The sequence below is a fragment of the Canis lupus genome, chromosome 10 (genome assembly GCF_048164855.1).
Source record: "Canis lupus baileyi chromosome 10, mCanLup2.hap1, whole genome shotgun sequence".
In the NCBI taxonomy this organism is placed as follows: domain Eukaryota; kingdom Metazoa; phylum Chordata; class Mammalia; order Carnivora; family Canidae; genus Canis; species Canis lupus.
This window is the reverse complement of record NC_132847.1, coordinates 40,832,575-40,850,962: the sequence shown is the minus strand read 5'-3', so window position 1 is coordinate 40,850,962 and position 18,388 is coordinate 40,832,575. Positions and strand designations below refer to the sequence as shown.

Sequence of the window (18,388 nt, the reverse complement as noted above, 5' to 3'; positions counted from 1 at the left end):
GCATCAGGCATAGGAGAAGCTTTTCATGAAAAATAAGACGCTGAGATCTTTATGTGTTACAGGAAAACAGTGCAGTCTCCTCTGACGCTCAGTGCTTTCAAATGATAGATTAGATAGAAAAGCATGCCTTCAACTGGAATTATATAATTGAACAAAAAGAAAACACAATGGGCAATTATTGGTTGCCAAGTACTTAGTTCTAAAAGAAGTGGTATCTTTTATCACTGGGAGGTTGTTACATGAGTAGAGGTGGGATAAATTTTTAAAGGTGATCGATTTTCATCTACAAATTTTTTTATATTTAACACACACATCTGCATAGTCTATCCAACATTGGATTTACCAAAATGTTTAAATTTATAAACACATCATTGTTATAAGTGCTTACTAGGTGCCACATCTTACTCTAAGTGTCTCATCCTCAAAGCAGTCCTTGGTGGCAGTTGCCACCAGTAATTGTTCTTATTTCTGAGATGGGGAAACTGAGGCACGAGTTAAGTAACTTACCCAAGGTCAAACACAGGATAGGACTTTATCATACATGCAAAGTTCTTTTTATAGAAAAGACATATGATGATTTTGTCATTTATTCTCCTTGTTTTAATTTTTCTTTAAGCCTGAATGTCAAAAACATTTCCTGTGACGTGTAAGAATCCCTGATTGTAGAAGTTCCCCCACAAGCACCGTTGACTCTAAAGGGAAGAAAAGTATGAGAGAACCTTATCTGGTTGAGTCTACAATTTGAAGACCACCACAGCCACCAGAAAACCAAGGATGGATCTGCACCAAAGCACTGCCATTACCTTCCTTGAGAAATGGTGTTTGGATAAGTCACTGTCTGGCTGCAGGAGACATTATAATGTCAGGAAAAAACTGAAGTTAATTCGAATCTTGGGCCTTCTCATGGGCCTAGTAGCCATCAGCACTGTCTCATTTTCAATCAGTGCCTTTTCTGAGCCAGAGACACAGAGCACAGAAGAGGTCATTGGTGCAAGTGGCCCTAGGGCAATACACGGTTACCGTCAAAGAACCCTCTTAGATTTAAATGACAAGATTCTGGATTACACTCCACAGCCACCTCTTTCTCAGGAAGGCAAATCTGAGAATACTACAGATCATGCCCAAGGAGACTACCCAAGAGACATCTTTTCCCTCGAGGAGAGAAGAAAAGGCGCCATCATTCTGCACGTCATTGGAATGATCTACATGTTCATAGCCTTAGCCATTGTCTGTGATGAGTTCTTTGTTCCTTCTTTGACTGTCATCACTGAGAAATTGGGCATCTCTGACGATGTGGCTGGAGCCACCTTTATGGCGGCTGGGGGCTCGGCCCCAGAACTTTTCACGTCTCTTATAGGGGTATTTATTGCTCACAGCAATGTTGGCATAGGCACAATCGTGGGCTCGGCAGTGTTCAATATCCTCTTTGTTATTGGCATGTGTGCTCTGTTTTCTAGAGAAATCTTAAACCTGACATGGTGGCCGCTCTTTCGGGATGTGTCCTTCTACATCGTTGACTTGATCATGCTGATCATATTTTTCCTGGATAATGTTATCATGTGGTGGGAAAGCTTGCTTCTCTTAACAGCTTACTTTGGCTATGTGGTTTTCATGAAATTCAACGTCCAAGTAGAAAGATGGGTGAAGCAAATGATAAATCGCAATAAAGTCGTCAAGGTGACAGCACCAGAGGCCCAAGCAAAGGTTGGTGGTGGTGGTTGTTTATTCAATGTTCTAAGTAATTATGTTTTTGAGATCTACCACTCTTTTAATGTGATGGTGTGTGAGGCTCTAGTGGGTAGCAGATTGCTTTCTGCAGTTCTGTGGTAGCCAGACTGACATGGCAGTGGGAAAACATAATTTGGAGATATTCTTGTGGATATCTCCTAAATTCTCAAGCCACTTGCTTAAGAGTAAAACATTGATAAGTATGGGTTGTGCAAGTATCCATGAGTGAATTCAACAGTTATTTACATCCGAAAGGAGGCATAATGATTTTGTGAGCAATTTACTTTTCATGGGAAAGTGTGTGTGTGTGTGTGTGTGTGTGTGTGTGTAGCCTAGCAAATTTCAGGCATGTTTTTTAAATAGGCCCATGACAATGATCAAGAACCATCACTTTAGAGACATTTAAAGAAGAAAGTTTGTTTGTGTCACCAGAGCTGTACCTTTAAGTTAGCGGCAGGACCCAGAAGGACTGGTCATTGCGGTGATCATAGCCATTTTTCTTGATCCACCCAGTGATCATCAGACCACTTGAGCAGGAACTGATTGGGATCCATGACAGGAAGTGATTGCCAAGCTCTGCTGTCTGCCTCCATGGCCTTACAGCACTTTTGCATGCCATGAAAAACATGACCCAAAATAATTTTACAGTAGAATATGAGGGAGTTTTAATGATGAGAGTAACCACTTAGGTGGTGAGCAAATTGGTAGAGGGCTTAGAATAAATTGGTCTGCAAGTTTATAAACTAATTTTTTTAAATAATGACTAAACACATCAATAACATTTTATGTTAAATATAGTAATGAGGTTCTGATTTATATCCTAACATTGGAATGTTGTCTCTGAATGTGATTTTAAATAGAAACCAAAATACATATGCAGATTTTTCATACTAGCATCTGGGAAAATTCTCATGTATGCAAAAAACAGATGTTGAGTGGAGGGTGAGATATTTTATCCAAAAAAAAAAAAAAAAGGTATTAGCATAATTCCTTTACATTCAGGTTGGATGACCACTTATCATTTTTGTGGCAACCATAGCATGAAAGCAAAGTGCAGTAAAAAAACAAAAACCAAAACACCAGTAATATTGCTATTTATTACATGTAAAAGAAAAATGTTTTCATCTGTATTTTTTTTCTGACATTTCACTCAGTGTATTATTGTTTGTTAGAAACTGTAGTAAAAAAAAAAAGTCATTTACCAGTAGACATGGCAAGTAAGCATTTAGATGTTAGACTTGAATATATCCTTGAGGGCCTGATTGGACCCCTCTCCTTGCTCTAATTTTGTAGCCAGCAGGATGATCCCTCAAGCCTGATGGCTAGTTTGAGTGGTTTGCATTCATAATCTATGGGTTTATTCCAGTTAGAGTTCTTAATAATTGCCAAGGGAAAGGCATATTTTTTTAGAGTCAAGGAAATGATTTGGTATCTTACAAATATCCTGGGCACATCAAGGGTAAAAAGTCTTTTCGAGAGCTGAATATATTTTTGTTTTGTTACACAACGGTGGAACTCGATTAACTTAAAAACAAATTCTGCCGAAGGTTATGCTGACAACATTTATGATAAAGGAATTTGCAGAGCAATTCAATGGTGTAGTTAAGATTGTGGGGAGATTTTCTAATTTCAGGAGGAGCTGGTTTTGTGCACATGGTAGTAACTTTTTAAATACAGTTTACAGGCCATATTCAATCAGTTGTAAACCATTAAAGTAGCTCTGCAAGAATCTTTACCTACTGTAGTAGGTGACTGTTATGTCGTATTTATATTTAAAAATCAGTAGCTTAGGCTGACGTTCCTTAGCAGTTGTTAATTCAAATCCATAATTTTGCGCTATGCTTAATATTGTGCATGTTTTAAATTTGGAAGTTCTGGATTTACCAAATTAAAAAAGAAAGTAGATTAGATTCAAGTCTATTTCTCCTGTTTGTTATCCCTCTCAAATATGTTCAGTGTATTATTTCCCCATGTTAGCACTAAATAGCTTTAATTTATTCCTTTTAATCATTATTATTTCTTGTGGCATTTAGTAACTAAATTGAAGTATAAATTATGACGAGAATAGAATTTTTTTAAACATAACTATGCCTTGCTTGGCATTCCTCAAAAATGCTAGAACACATTTTTTAGGTGGAGAAGTACATAATGGTATGTAAGATTTCCTTCAGGGCATTTCACCTTGCCAATTTCGTCTTTGAAGCATTGTTGGAAAAAAAATTTGTTTCAGCAGCTGGTTTTATCAATATGCCTGATTTCAGAATCGTATGGAGGTTTTGCTGCCCAAGCCCTGAACATAAGATGTCTCAAATGGGATGAGTCCTTGAATGTGGCCTTCCATTCTCATTCTGTGACTACATACCCCACCTATCCTCCAGAAGCCTGTGCTTCTGATGCCATCAAAACATGCAGGAAAGAAACCCTGACCCAAATGCAGCCCTCAATGAAATCTTCATTGAGATTTCATTGGGATGTGGTGTAGAAGAATTTAGGAAGCAGAATACTAAGCATGTTTCCATGGTCTTATTTTTATAACTATGGAGCATGGGAGTTTGGGAGACTAGAGGAAACATATTTTAGGTATTCTTGTACAAATCATCCGTGGTTCTCGCTCAAAAATCATCAGCTCTGCTGGGCTTTTGGCAGTGAACTGTTTTTGGAAACTACATGCCTCAATAGACAGGTTGAAAATTCTAATTTGGTTCTATTATTGAGGATATATGTCATGGGGCAACTGTGAAACATGGAAAAATGTGAACTGGCATATTTTTTCATAGTTACAGTAATAGTTTCTCATCTCATTTGATTTTTACACCCATTCGTTATTACTACTATTTCTTTTAGTGAGTATCATATCCTTTTTAAAAAGTTACATTGAGTCATCACAGTGTAAATAGACATGGGGCATTGACTCAGGGTGAAAAAGATTTCAATCCCAATGTGTAATTAGCTCTCTGATCTCAGAAGTTATATAAACTCTCTGAGCCACAGTTTCCTAATGTGGACCTGAAGATAATAATGCCTACTTCATGAAGCTAGGAAAATTATTAAATGAAGAAATGAATGCTAAGTGACTAACAAAGCCCTTGGCAAATGTGGGTTGTTTAATAAATGGTAGTACCTTTCCTTTTATCTTCTGTTATTAAATGAAAAGTAAGTAAAAATGAATTCTTTTTTTAAGAGTTATTTATTTAGTTGAGAAAGAGAGTGTACATGTCAGCAGGGGGAGGGGCACAGGGAAAGGGAGAGAGAGACTCTCAAGCAAACTCCCCACTGAGCATGGAGCCTGATGTGGGACTCTATCCCATGACCATGAGACCATGACCTGAGCTGAAATCAAGAGTGGGATGCTCAACCAACTGATCCATCCAGGCACCCCTAAAATAAATTATTTTAAATTCAAGAATTTCACATTTTTTGAAAGCTGTAATTCATGCCAGTGAATCATTGAGTTAAGCAGGTCATTGTCTCCCTTAGGGGCATATACTATTTGTCACAGTATGATATTTATAAGCCCTGGTTCACATACAGTGAATATTTGCAGGCCAGATATTATCATAAACTCTAAGAAACCTCCAAGTGCATTTATTGTCCTGAAATTTTATTGTGTAGAATTTTGCTTGAAATAAGTAGGCTGTTAACTGGGGTTAAGAAATATCTGTGCTAAGCAGAGGTTTTTGTTTTAACGGTATTCTTATTTGTAAATTATTGAGACTCTTCTAAAAACCTCTCCATAGCTGGTCAGGAATAACTTTGAATACTGCAGGATGTGAAGCAGTGGTGTTTCAGGGCATTCAGAGCATTTTGCTATGCTTCTGGCCTGACTGCTTGAGGTCCCTTGATCTGTTATGGTGCTAGGCCGTCATTGGCCTAGAAAGCAGCTGTCCATGGTATTTAGCTTCTTCTTAGTCTTGGCATTATAATCTGACAGCAATTCAGCCCAGTTCTAATGAAGGGAATGGTCTAAATAAAGACGCTTAAATCTGAGTAGTTGAGTAGGCTAGTTAGTAATTTCAGCGTGCTTTGCTTTATTTGGTTTGCATGTTCCTGAAAAGTTGTTTGTAAATAGAGTTCCTGTAGTTCGAGTTGTTACTAATGTTCATGAGAAAAACAAAATTGAAGCAATGCTATAAATATTCCTCATAACGTGAAGTAGTTCTTATAAGGTGCTAAACCTAAATAATTTTATTAGTACAAATCTATGGGTCCAAGCTCACTTATGGCACAGTAGATACTATTTATTCAGCCTTTGTTTCCCCTCCACACCTAGGAAATAAATTAGTAAAATTAATGTACAAACTTCCAAGGAAGGTAAGGTAAGATCATCCTTATAATAAATTAAAGGATAGTGTTACTTGGTAGACTTGGAAACTCTCTGTCCTTCTCATAAGAAAGAAAATGTAGACTTTAAAATTCTTGACTGACTAGGTGTAGTATGTAAATGTAGCATGTTTATCTAGTGATACAGCATTATGCCTTTTCCTTCTTCTGTTTCCTTCTACTTATATTAAAAGCAAACTCTTTAATTTAGTTACTGCCTGTAATTCCAAGAGTAAAGACATTTCAACAGACCCAGAAAGCCCACTGGATTTTAATACACAGAATTCAGATTATCTTTGGCTTTTCATCCTTGCTATTCTGATTTCTCCAGCAAGAGAATATCTAAATTTTCTGAATCCTGGCAATGTTGGGAGCAAGGATTTACTACCACTTCCCTTCCTTCCTCTCTTCTTCCTTTGTCCATTTCTCCTCCCACCCACCCACCCCCAATTCCTCTCTTCCCCTCTTCTTTCCTTTTTATTCTGTCTGTCTCTCTTTTTGGTAGAACCAGATAATTTGTATTTTAGCTTTAACAATGAATGGGATTGTTATGTTTAAACTGTTCCTTGGCTGTTAAGGAGGCAAGTACACCTTCAGGATGGATTTGACTGGTTTTGTTTTTCCTTTCTTTTACTTTCAATCTTCTTTTATTTTAAATAAGTCCCTAGTAAGCAGAATATAGCTACATTTTGTTTAATTCAGTTTGACAATCATCTTTTAACTGGAAAGTTGATTGACATTGATTGCGATTAGTGTTACATTTGGGTTCTTTCTGTTATGCTATTTTATACTTTCTATTCATTCTGATCTGTTTCTTCTTTATAATTTCTCCTTGCCTTTTTTTGGAGAAGGAGGGGCATTGAATTTTTTCCCCTAAATTTCTTTGTCCCTTTAATAGTTTGCAATTTATACACTCTATTTCTATTCTTTTAGTGTTGGCTTATAAATTTTAACGTGTATATTAAACTTAACATAGTATAGGTTAATTACACTGCTGCCAAACAACCTAAGGACTTTAGAACCTTTTAACTCTATCACCTGTCCTCTGTCATATATATATATATATATATATATATGTGTCAAAGTCCATGATTTAAGTTCTACCTTCCTGCCTGTTTTATAACAGCTTTAATGAGATATAACTTAACTTTTTTAACCCTACAAATTAGACATTGTTATTATGCCATCAGTGTTTTTAGATTTAACCATTTCTTTACCAGCTTTTCTCCTCATTTTTTCCATTTCAGACCTCTTTTCAGGAGGTTTCTTTTTTTTTTTACTCTACTGATATTTTTTATAGGTCCCTTTAGCAAGAATCAATTAATAGTAAATGCTCTTGTTTTTATTTGCTTAGAGATATTATTTCACTTTTAGTCCTGAAAGATGGTGTGGGTAGAAAATTATTTTCTCATCTTACTTTGAAAATAACATTCCACTATCTCTGACTTCTGTTTTTGCTGTTGAAAAAAACTGCTGTCAGGTGTAAAGGTTGTTCCTTTGTAAGAAATCCATGTTTTCATTTTGACTACATTTAAGGTTGTCTCTGTTTTCGGTGGTTAACATTTTCTTTATGCCATGTCAAATATTCTTTTCTTACTTATTTATCCCCAATCTGTGATTCATTAAACTTCCTGAATTTGCAGGTTAGTGCATTCTACCATTTTCAGCTCTACCTCATTCTTCCTATAGTCTTCTAGAATTCTGATTAAACAGATGTTGTACCATCTCAACCCATCTGTCACATTTTGTAACTACTCTTTTTCTACCTCTTCTTTTTCATTCTGTTCATTTTTTTATATTGACCTCCTAGTTTCTAATTTTCTCTTCAATGTTGTCTAATCTCTAAAGATCATCCATTAGGTTCCTAATATTATTATATTGTTTTATGCTTAGAGGTTTTTTGTGGCTCTTTCATATCTGTCAGGTTGACTTTTATTGTTTCTTATTCCTTCATCATTTATCAATTTCTTTAGAAATGTTAAATTCATTATATTTCATAATCGATATTCCTTGGGACAGTATCCTTGCAGGTCTAGTTTTGCTGTTTTATTGATTCTTGATCATGTAGAGTTGCTTTCTTAGGTATTTAGTGATTTAAAAAACACAACTTTGAATTCCTATTTCTTGGAACTTTACCCATAGGAAGTCATTGAGGTCTGGGTTTTAAATGTGTTTCTTTGGAGGCAGTTGCTTCTCAGGCAAGTGCCTGATAGCACAACCAACCTGGCATCATTCTAATTTAAATGTTTGACCTTTTTTACCCAGGTAGTGTGAATTCAGACTCCAAACCCATATGTGTGAGCCAGTGGTAGAAATTTTTTAAAGGAGATTCTTCTCTCTTTCTTTCTACAATATCACTCAAAACCAAGATGAAGATAAGCCCATCCTGCTATTTCCCCTTGCTAGGCAGGTTTTTCTCCCTTATTCACCAGCTAAGAGTATCAACCCTTCATTTCTCACTTATTGGAAGGGGAGGTTTCTGAATTGTTTCCTCCCTATGAGGCCTTTGTAGCTTTTAAAAACCTAGTCTTTGGCCACTGGGGATTGCCAAGTACTCTGAAGACAAAGCAATACAGACCCCTTTGGATTTGTGCTTACTTGATGCTGTTGCTTCAAGAAACCTCTGATTCCTCACTAACATAGTTAGAGAACTTTAAAAATATAATATCCAACATTTGGGGGTGTGACATACTGAGAATGGTTTCTCTGAATATTTGGCCCATTATATTGCCAGAAATATATATTTCAGACTGTGGGTTTGTCAAAAGATAATGCATATAACAAGGGATACTGATATGGAATTTTAATTGAGTAATCTCAGAGTGTTTCATGCAGCCTAACCATTGTAATAAAGCTTCTCATCAACGAAAATCCTACCAATGGCAAATTTTGAGTCAAATCTAAGAGGCAATTCTAACAGAAAATTATTTGTGACTACTTTATTTTATTTTTTTTTTGGGGGGGGGCACTTTAAATTTGCCTTTTAAGTAATACTTTTACCAGATACTGAAAGTAATATATTCATCATAGGATTATAAAAACACATAAAAATATTAAAAAGAGATTTAAAATAGCCCATAATCTCTTCATTGCACCATCCAAAAATAATTCTATGCATTTCTTTGAGGCTTTTCTCACATACACACACACACACACACACACACACACACACACACACATATCACATGCATATTCACATATATATCTAAGTATTTAGATAAATTGGAATGATATTGGATATACATAACTTTAAACTTGTATTGGGTATATAACATTTTAGTTTTCTAAGATCTTATTTATTTGAAAGTGAAAGAGAGTACACAAGCAGGGGGAGGGGCAGAGAGAGAAGCAGACTCCCCACTGAGCAGGGAGCCTGACAGGGGCTCAATTCTAGGACCCCAGGATCACGACCTGAGCTGAAGGCAAACTCTTAGCAAACTAAGCCACCCAGGTGCCCCACATTTTAGTTTTTTTAAAAAAGCTTGACTATTTATGATCATTTCCTTGTATCATTAAATGTAATTCACTGTTAAGTATTATTTTATAATAGAAAACCATTTTCATATTATAAAATGTTGCAAATATGTCAGTACTATAAAAAATGCTACAACAAATAGCCTTACACACAAATTTCTGATTTTAGAGAACCAGAAATTCTGGATCAAAGTTTATGAGCTTCTTATTTTGCTTTTAAGGATTTTATTTATTTATACATGAGAGACACAGAGAGGCAGAGACACAGGCAGAGGGAGACTCAGGCTCCCCATGGGGAGCCCAATGCGGGACTTGATCCCAGGACTCCAGGATCATACCCTGAGCCGAAGGCAGATGCTCAACCACTGAGCCACCCAGGAATCCTATTTATGAGCTTTTTAAAGTTTCTGCTACATTGTGACATACTTGGTAGTGTTGGCTATTATAGTTTTTAATGTTTTTATGTTTTTGCAGTGCAATATAGCATTTTGTTTTAATTGGAATTTCTTTGATTAATTGAGACACTGAGTGTTGAAAGATACATTTATTGAGAATTAATTTTTTAATAAGTTGCCAGTTTGCTGTGTGTCCTTTGTGTCATTTCTTAAGTTTTCTATGATGACTCAAAGATCTCTTAAAAATATATGTTGAGGATCACTAACATTAGCTTTCATCCTTCCCCATGATTTCCACACCTAAATAAAGACAGGAAGTTTTGTGGTTTTTTGTTTTAAAGGATTAATTATTTTGAAGAAGGAGGCCTTGTACTCAGGAGTTGGGAGATGAGGTTCCCAGGGACTGGCCATGTGACCATAGGGAATCCTATGTCACCTAAGACTCCTATTTTCTCATCTGGAAAATGGGAGACTTGACCGGGATGACCTAAAACATTGCTGCCAGCTTGTCATTTCTGTCCTTGGAAGCTCTAGTGTATATATACAGAACACTCTAATCGTGTCAAAGTAATTAAAGTTACTTAAAACAGAAGACCAGACTCTCACCATTCCCATCTCAACAAATTCTGTTTCTAAATTGGCTTACCTGAGGTCTTTCCACACAAACGACTTATTGGCTTGGCCAAGCAAAAGTTTTAGCTTGGACATGTCGTGGGAGATAGTTCTTCCAGACAGGAGAACAACTTGCATGGGAGAAAGTCATTTAAAGTTTACTGCAAAAAAATAAAAATAAAAAATAAATAAACTTTACTGCAGGATTCTAGTAGACCTGCTTAGCATTTGTGGTTTCTGGCAGGGAAAACCCACCGTGGCAGCTGCCTGTGCATCCCTGGGATGCTAGTCTCTCCACAGTCGAGAGACTGGGCATGTACTTCACACCATGGCCTTATGACATCAACACCCTGAAATAGAGATCATCTCCACCTGCACATCAGGAACGTGAGGGTCAGAAAACATAAGTGATTGCCTGAGGTCCCAACTGAGTGGTCTTAAGCTGCATTTGAACTTAGGTCTGACTCCTAAATACCTTCTTGTTTCCCTAGTGCTTCTCACTGGACAGTTGGGGATAAAGACAAAGCAAACCTCCAAATTAGATTCCCATTTCATATTAGGCTCTGTTAAGTTCGTGACTTTCAAATATTTTTTACTATGATCTCCACTAAGAAATACATTTTACATTCTAACCCATCGTGTAACACAGTGCACGCACACACACATACATATGTGCATGTTTACATATATACATATAAGAGTAAAATCTTAGAGTGATGTACTTTTTCTTTCTTAAATTTTCTACACTATCAGAAATACCAGTTTTGACCCTCTAAAGTAATTTCATCACGCACCAATGAGTTGTCACCTGAATTTTAAAAAATAGTATCATGTTAAGAAATTTCTTTTTTTCCTCCTCTTCCTCTTAGCAGGGCTTCCCTACAAAACTGTGCTGGGTTGCTGCACAAGGGCATCTTTCTGATCAAGGAGATGGACAGGGACGGAAATTCAGACATCCCTCTGCTGGATAAGCTATGTGCTTTGGTGTGGGACTGTGGCTGCCCAGAGGAAGGGCTGCTTTTTCTTCATTCAACAAAAGTGCCCTTTGGGCTGGCCATGGGTTTGCTTCCTACCCTCAACTTCTCCTTTTTATAATTGAGCATTGAGAATTTTAGAGCCATGGATCCATGGGGACCATTATGTGCATGTAAATCTATGCTGATTTTCATGTTTGGGACTGTTTCAGCCATTTAGAGTTGGATCCACATGTTATCTCAGCTACCTCCCCAAGCACACACACTGTCCGTGTTCAGCTGGGTAACTTCACCCCTCTGACTAATGCAGATTTCTGCAGAGTCCTAAAATGCCAGCATATACCAAGCTACGTCTTGCTCTCTGGCTCTGACATAGACTGATTGCAGGGTAAGGAAGGGGCAGATCAAAGCATGATATGCTCCCTGAGCCTCGACTCATCCTTGTTTCCCAGTGAGCTTGTCATCGGGTAGAAAAGAAACGTGGATGAAACGGAGATGAAATCAGAGGAAAGCAGAACCTTGGCGAGAAGACCAAAGCTGCATTTCAATTAGGTTGGTTTCCTTTTTTTCAAAGGCTGGATTTGTAAGCCAAATGATGCAGACATGGTTCTCATGCTGGTAAAGACTGGTGGGTTTGGAAAGGGTCTGGGCACCAGGCCATATCATGCCATGCTTACAGCTTTAGAGGATACACGCAGAATCTGCATTGGCAGGAACCAAGCCTGGAGAGATGATGTCCTTTTCATCCCGCACAGTGGTGGTCTAACCATGGTCCAGGCACTCTGCCTCAAACATCTCCTTGACAGTAAAGAAGCCAGTTTATCTTCTAGGTCCTCACCAGCTCTGATAACTCTGTGCTTCTCCATTTTTTTAAAAAATATTTATCCATTTGAGAGCAAACAAGCAGGGGCGGGGCGGCCAAGGCAGAGGGATGGACAGACTCCCCACTGAGCAGGGAGCCCCACATGGAGCTCGACCCCAGGACCCCAGGATCATATCCCGAGCCGAAGGCAGATGCTTAACCGAGTGAGCCCCCCGTGGGCCCCCTGTGCTTCTCTATTAATGGGAAAGAAACAAGTATTTGCTTATAATTGTGGACTGGCCGATAGAAGAGGTGATCAGGTAATGAAGCCCTGAACTTGCCTCCTTCCAAGTGCTTTTCCAATTAAGGAACCCAATTAAAGCAGATTAGTTCCTCTGGAGGGGTAACGAGGGCTTCTTTACCCCTCCAGAGGACCTTCGTGGAAAGAGGCAAGTGGGTAGTGCTTTGTAAGTCACTTTCTCTTTTACTGTTTGATGGGTGTTAAGCTGGGCAAGCAGGCTGCTGGTAGAAACAGGTTTCACCTAGCAACCCTAGTCCTCCCGCTTAAGTCTCTTCATCTGTTTCCTAACCTCTCAAGCAGGCTGAGTTGGTTTCATTTTTCCATGCCATCTGATAACAATTAAATACATGTTGAACCACTTCTATTATTTTAGGCCTGTGGTAGACCCTGGTGTGTTCCAGGAACTTGGGACTTTGCTTCCTGAGATGAAGTATGATAGTGAAGCTTTAACATGATGGAATTATTATTTATGCCTGGGTTAGAGTGTGACCATTTTAGCTGTTTAATCTTGGACACATTACTTAACCTCTCTAAACTTACATTTGCTTGTCTATAAATTTGGGAAAATGATAGAATTTTCTTCATAGGCTGTGAATTTTGATGAGACTGCACAGGAAAAGTGCTTCTCAGAGATGGTCCCACCTGGCCTCTTCCTCTGAGTCCCTTGTGCTACTAGCCTGCTGTCTGGGGTCTCTACCCCCACCCCACCTCCCCAGTGTGTTTTCCTCCTGTCACTTTAGGACCTTGCCTCCCTTCCTGGAATCACTTTGCCATGCCTCCCATGCAGCAATATGAAGGCACAGTTGCCCCAGCTAATCCCTAGCTAATAGTCAAATCCTCAGCGTTCGGACTTGAACCTGCTTTCCCTCTGTTCTTGAAGAGGATTAAGAGAGAAGCAGTTTCCCTATCTCTGAAACTGAACCTCAGTCAGCTGTGAAATTCCCCTGAGCCCTCCTGTCACTGCCCTGTAGATGCACTTACTCTTTTCTTATGTGCACCATCAATATTTCATCTTAGCTTGTCATGTCTCCATCCGGTCATGGCTATGCCTTATGTTGGTTTGTCTGCAGCTGTGTTTCCTGCCTTGGACCCAGCTACTGCCCTTGACTCAGGGACTAACCAATATCATGTGCAGTATCTGTTCCCAGGTTCCTAGGTAAAAGTGCAAAGGGCACTTAATGCCCTTCGACATGTTGGTAATGGAGGTGATGAGTGTTCGTGATAAACAGCTTGGGTCCGGAAAAAAAAATCATAACACAAATGGCTTATGTGTTCGAGTCACATGGCAAACAACAAATGTCCAACTTAAGAAATTATTATTTCTGTCATTAGTAATTCCCCAGTCCCTTCAGGTTGCAAGTATGGGTATCAGGGTGGGTCAGGGCCCCCAATTCAAAGAGTCAGATTACTCTAGCTGTAGCTTTAATAGCCTTTTTGGAGATATAATTTATTATAGAATTTATTTGTTCATTTATTATGTAAACTCATAATTTAAGTGTGCAATTCAGTGGTTTTTAGTATATTCACAGAATTGTAAAACCAGCACCACTATCTACCTTGGGAACATTTTCATCACCCCAAAAAAGAAACCCTATACCAATTAGTAGTGGATTCCCCCTTTTCTCTCCCTGCAGTCCCTGGTAGTCGCCAATCTGCTTTCTGTTGCTATAGATTTGTCTGTTCTGGACATTTCATAGAAATGGAATCAAGCAATATGGGGCCTTTTGTGTCTGACTTCTTTCACTTAGCATGTGTTTGAGGGTCACCCATGTTGTAGCCTTTTAATGGCCAAATATTACCTGCAAAACTGGACCACAATTTGCTTATCCACTCATCAGTTTATGAACATTGGTATTATTTCCACTCGGGGGACCATTATGGATAACGTTGCTATAAACATTTGCATACAAGTTTTGTGTGGGTGTATGTTTTCAGTTCTCTTTGGCATATACTTAGGAATGGGATTGCTAGGTCACATGTTCACTCTATGTTTAACATTTTCAGGAATTGCTAAACTGTTTTCCAAAGTGGCCGCACCATTTTGCATGCCTACTAGCAATGCATGTTTTCATTTCTCTTTGCCAACATTTGTTATTATGTCTTTTTAATTATACTCGTCCTAGTAGATATGAAATAGTATCTGGTTTTGATTTGCATTTCCTTGAAGGATGATGATGTTGAACATCTTTTCATGAGTTTATTGGCCATTTATATATCTTTTCTGGAGAAATATCTATTCAAATATTTTGCCTATTTTTGAATTGGGTTATTTGCCTTATCATTGATTCAAGAGTTCTTTGCACATTCTGGATACAAGTCCCTTGCCATATCTGTGATATATAAATATTTTCTCCCATTGTGTGAGTTGTTAAGGAAGGTGCTCCATAGATAGGGCAGCTCTTAGACTGGGGACCCTTGGGTCTCTAAGCTGTTCTCTAAGACATACTTATATTTAGAGTGATTTGGTACTCTTGGGTTCAACCCTAAAGTTGCTTCTTCCCTTGAGTTGGCCTTGAGAAAAGATTGATCCCCTTGAAGCTAAGGACTAGAAGAGGATTCAGGTTTTTGGGGGGTCCGGGCCTTCCTGATTATGGAGATCATGGGGACATATGAATCTACTTGAATTTTGGTCCCAGGTTGTTTGTGGTCTGCTGATTGCATCATTCCTCTTTACTTACTTCTGACTCTTCTCTGTATTATCTAAGATAGTTTCTTGTCATCAGATCTCCTGCCCTACATCTTACCCAGAAGCCCCGTCAGAAAAGCAGTTAGGCTATAGACCTTCGCTTCCAGATGAGAGCTTTGCCCATTTTGCCATCTGGACCTTGGCACTTAGCTTTATGTATCTTGGTTGTGGGCCAGTCCTGTCCATTTCACCCCCTGTCCCCCACTATAAACCATCCTACTCCAGGCTCTATGAACATTTGCCTTCATCTTAAACAAAGCGTTGTAAGTATATGGAGCAGCATACAGTAAATAATAACAATATGGTAATGATCTACTCCATCATTGTCTACCGTGAAAACTAATTGGACAAACTTGATTAATGAGCATGCTCTGAGAGTAAAGAGAGCTTCTCCAAGCAGTCATGCTTTGTACAAAAATGCAGAATTATTTCAAAGCTCCAGCAGTTTCCAGGGGGCTCAGGAAACATTTTCTTTCTTGCTTCTAGCTTGCTTCAGCTGCACGATGACTGGTGGCATGGTAGATGGAGTTTTGTGGTCCTGAACAAGAGGCTGATTTATTTAAATAGGTTCAGATGTGCCAGGCTGCTCTTTTGATGCTTATTTTGAAGGACCGTTACAAATCTGCTGTTTTCGGCTGCCTTTTATTTTAAGTCCAATTAAGTGGATAGCTACAAATAGCTCTGACCTTGAAAGTCTAAGTGAAGGTGAGATGGGAGAACAGGCTTAGGAAGCATATGTTTTGGCATGTTAATGCTCTGCAAGTCATACACACTTAAGGAAAATAAATAGAACAGGACAAGATAATGTTGTGCTTTAGGAGGAAGAATTTGAATGCCCTGGGAAGTAGCACCACATGCTTCACTGGTGGATAATCATAAACTGTGCTAAAAATTAATCCAACTCCATCTCACTTCACTGTGGCTCTGGGAGACAAGCTCCAAATGAGTGGTAATGTCAGTGATGTTCAATGCATCATCACCTTGGATCAGTGTGTCTGCTGCATGTCACCACTGAGCGATGCCCTCAGCAGCCCTGGCACATGATTTGTATTATTTATTTGTAGTAAAATAGTGCTTAGAGTACCACACCACCATTTCAGTTCAGTTTCTTGCAAATGTGGATCACAGGAAGACCCTCTGTAGTTGAATAGCTTGTTCTAAAAATATCAGCATGGGACCTCTTATTAAGATTCTTAAAGCCCTAGAGTTGGGTTATGGAGGTTTAAAGATTTTTTTTAGCCATCTTTACAAAAATAATATGAAGTATTTTGTGATGTGCCATGAGCTGCTCTTTGGTCTTCTTAACCTTATGAGTCCAGGAGCAAAAATGCTTATTCAGGAATTTTACTGACTCACTGAATGGCTATTCTGATACAGTTCTAGTTTCTGTGCACCTATTTTAAAATATTTTTGTGTTCTTACTACCCTACTAAATGCTCCAACGTTTTGTGAGTTACATATGTGTTTATCTGTCCCCAGTTTTCTACATCCAGAAATGGGGGCAGATGGCTTTTCCCTTGTCTCGTGGGATAGCGCAATAATTAACGAGGTGATAGGAAGGGATCGCTGTCTGAGCCCACAGGCAAATGGGACTAAAGACACAAAGAGACAGTGGCAGGCACTGAATGAGAATACTAGGACATAGGACCAGAATGATCTCAAGCACATTTTCTTGTAAGGTTCACGTAAATTGTCTTTATGGAAAGGATCACTCTAATGTGAATATCCTGAAAAAATGTTCACATAGTCCTCTTGGGAGAATAATAAACCACTCTCTGACAGTCTATATTTGTATATGTATTTGTTTTGAAATATCATAAACTTCCATTTTTCTGGAAGTCCTGTATGCAGATGATCAGAACAGAATGAAGATCCAAGGCCATGAGGATTTTCAAGAGCCAAATAGATGCCAGAAGATCAATGCTCTAAATTTCAGGCCCTTAATCATGTAACTACTCTATAAGACTCTTTATAAGGTTCTGTTTATATGTTTTCCCATAGACAGAATTCAAATAAGTTAGATTGCCTGGCTTCCCAGCCCATAAAGAAATTGGAAGCAATCACCATAGTCTCTGTGGAACAGGAGGCAGGTAGAGCTTTGTGTGGGGGGAGACTCCTCTGTCCATGCACACAGAGAGCCAGGCCTGCCACTGGCCTGTTCACTGTCTTTAAGCATATTTTAAAAGGCTCCCTGCTCTAACCAGACCAATTAGAAAAGGCACAACCCTACTCCCTCCTCCAGGTATAAACGGCTCTGGAGATGCAGGATGTGATAAGCAGAAGGCATTTTTTTTTAAAGATTTTATATATTTATTCATGAGAGACACAGAGAAAGGCAGAGACATAGGCAGAGGGAGAAGCAGGCTCCCTGCAGGGAGCCCGATGTGAGACTCGACACAGGACCCCTGGATCATGACCTGAGCCAAAGGCAGATGCTCAACTGCTGAGCCACTCAGGTGCCCCTAAGCAGAAGGCATCTTTGTGCAAAGGGAAAGCTGCCATCTCCTCAAGGTGGGCAAATACAGTGCCTACCAGGACTCATGTACTGGCGTGGAACACAGGCTGTGCTCTCCCCCCAGCCATACACCTCAGGGCAGTGTATCATACAGATGTGTAGATATATATCACATCAGTAAGACAGCCGGTGGCAACAAGATCCTGGAGAACTCTAAGACCACACAAAAATAGATCTGTCTGGGTTAAGTGTAGGTTCAAAACAGTGCTGCACCTTTTTATGGTACCAATGGGCTTGAAAGTCATATAATAATTAATGTTGGTAATACCTACAGAAACACTGAGAGAGTCTGAATTATGTTCAACATACCTTGTGCTGGTGGCAGTGGAAGTATAGAGCAGGAGCTCAGTGACCTACGGGTTTGTGTAACTGGGGCCATGATCCAGGTGGGCCATGATGGTGGCCTGGCCAGAGGCAGGGAGAAGCGCCTAAATTCTGTACATATCTTGAAGGTAGAACCAATAGTGTTTGCTGATAGCTTAGGTACAAGGTGTGATAGAAAGAGAGAAATGCAGGATGATGCCAAGATGTGGGGCCCGAATCATGGGAGGCGTGGAATGTCCATTAACTGAGATGGGGAA

General features: G+C 39.0%; 1 protein-coding gene across 3 annotated transcripts in view; it reads left to right on the top strand.

The window, feature by feature from the left end:
* SLC24A2 (solute carrier family 24 member 2) overlaps positions 1 to 18,388 on the top strand; it is a 244,809-nt gene that overhangs the window by 1,401 nt on the left and 225,020 nt on the right. For all 3 annotated transcript variants that reach the window (XM_072841506.1, XM_072841504.1, XM_072841505.1), the window contains exon 2: positions 617 to 1,704. In XM_072841506.1, the coding sequence (XP_072697607.1) occupies positions 775 to 1,704 (930 nt within the window). In that variant the 5' untranslated portion in view covers positions 617 to 774. The remainder of the gene's footprint in view (positions 1 to 616; positions 1,705 to 18,388) is intronic.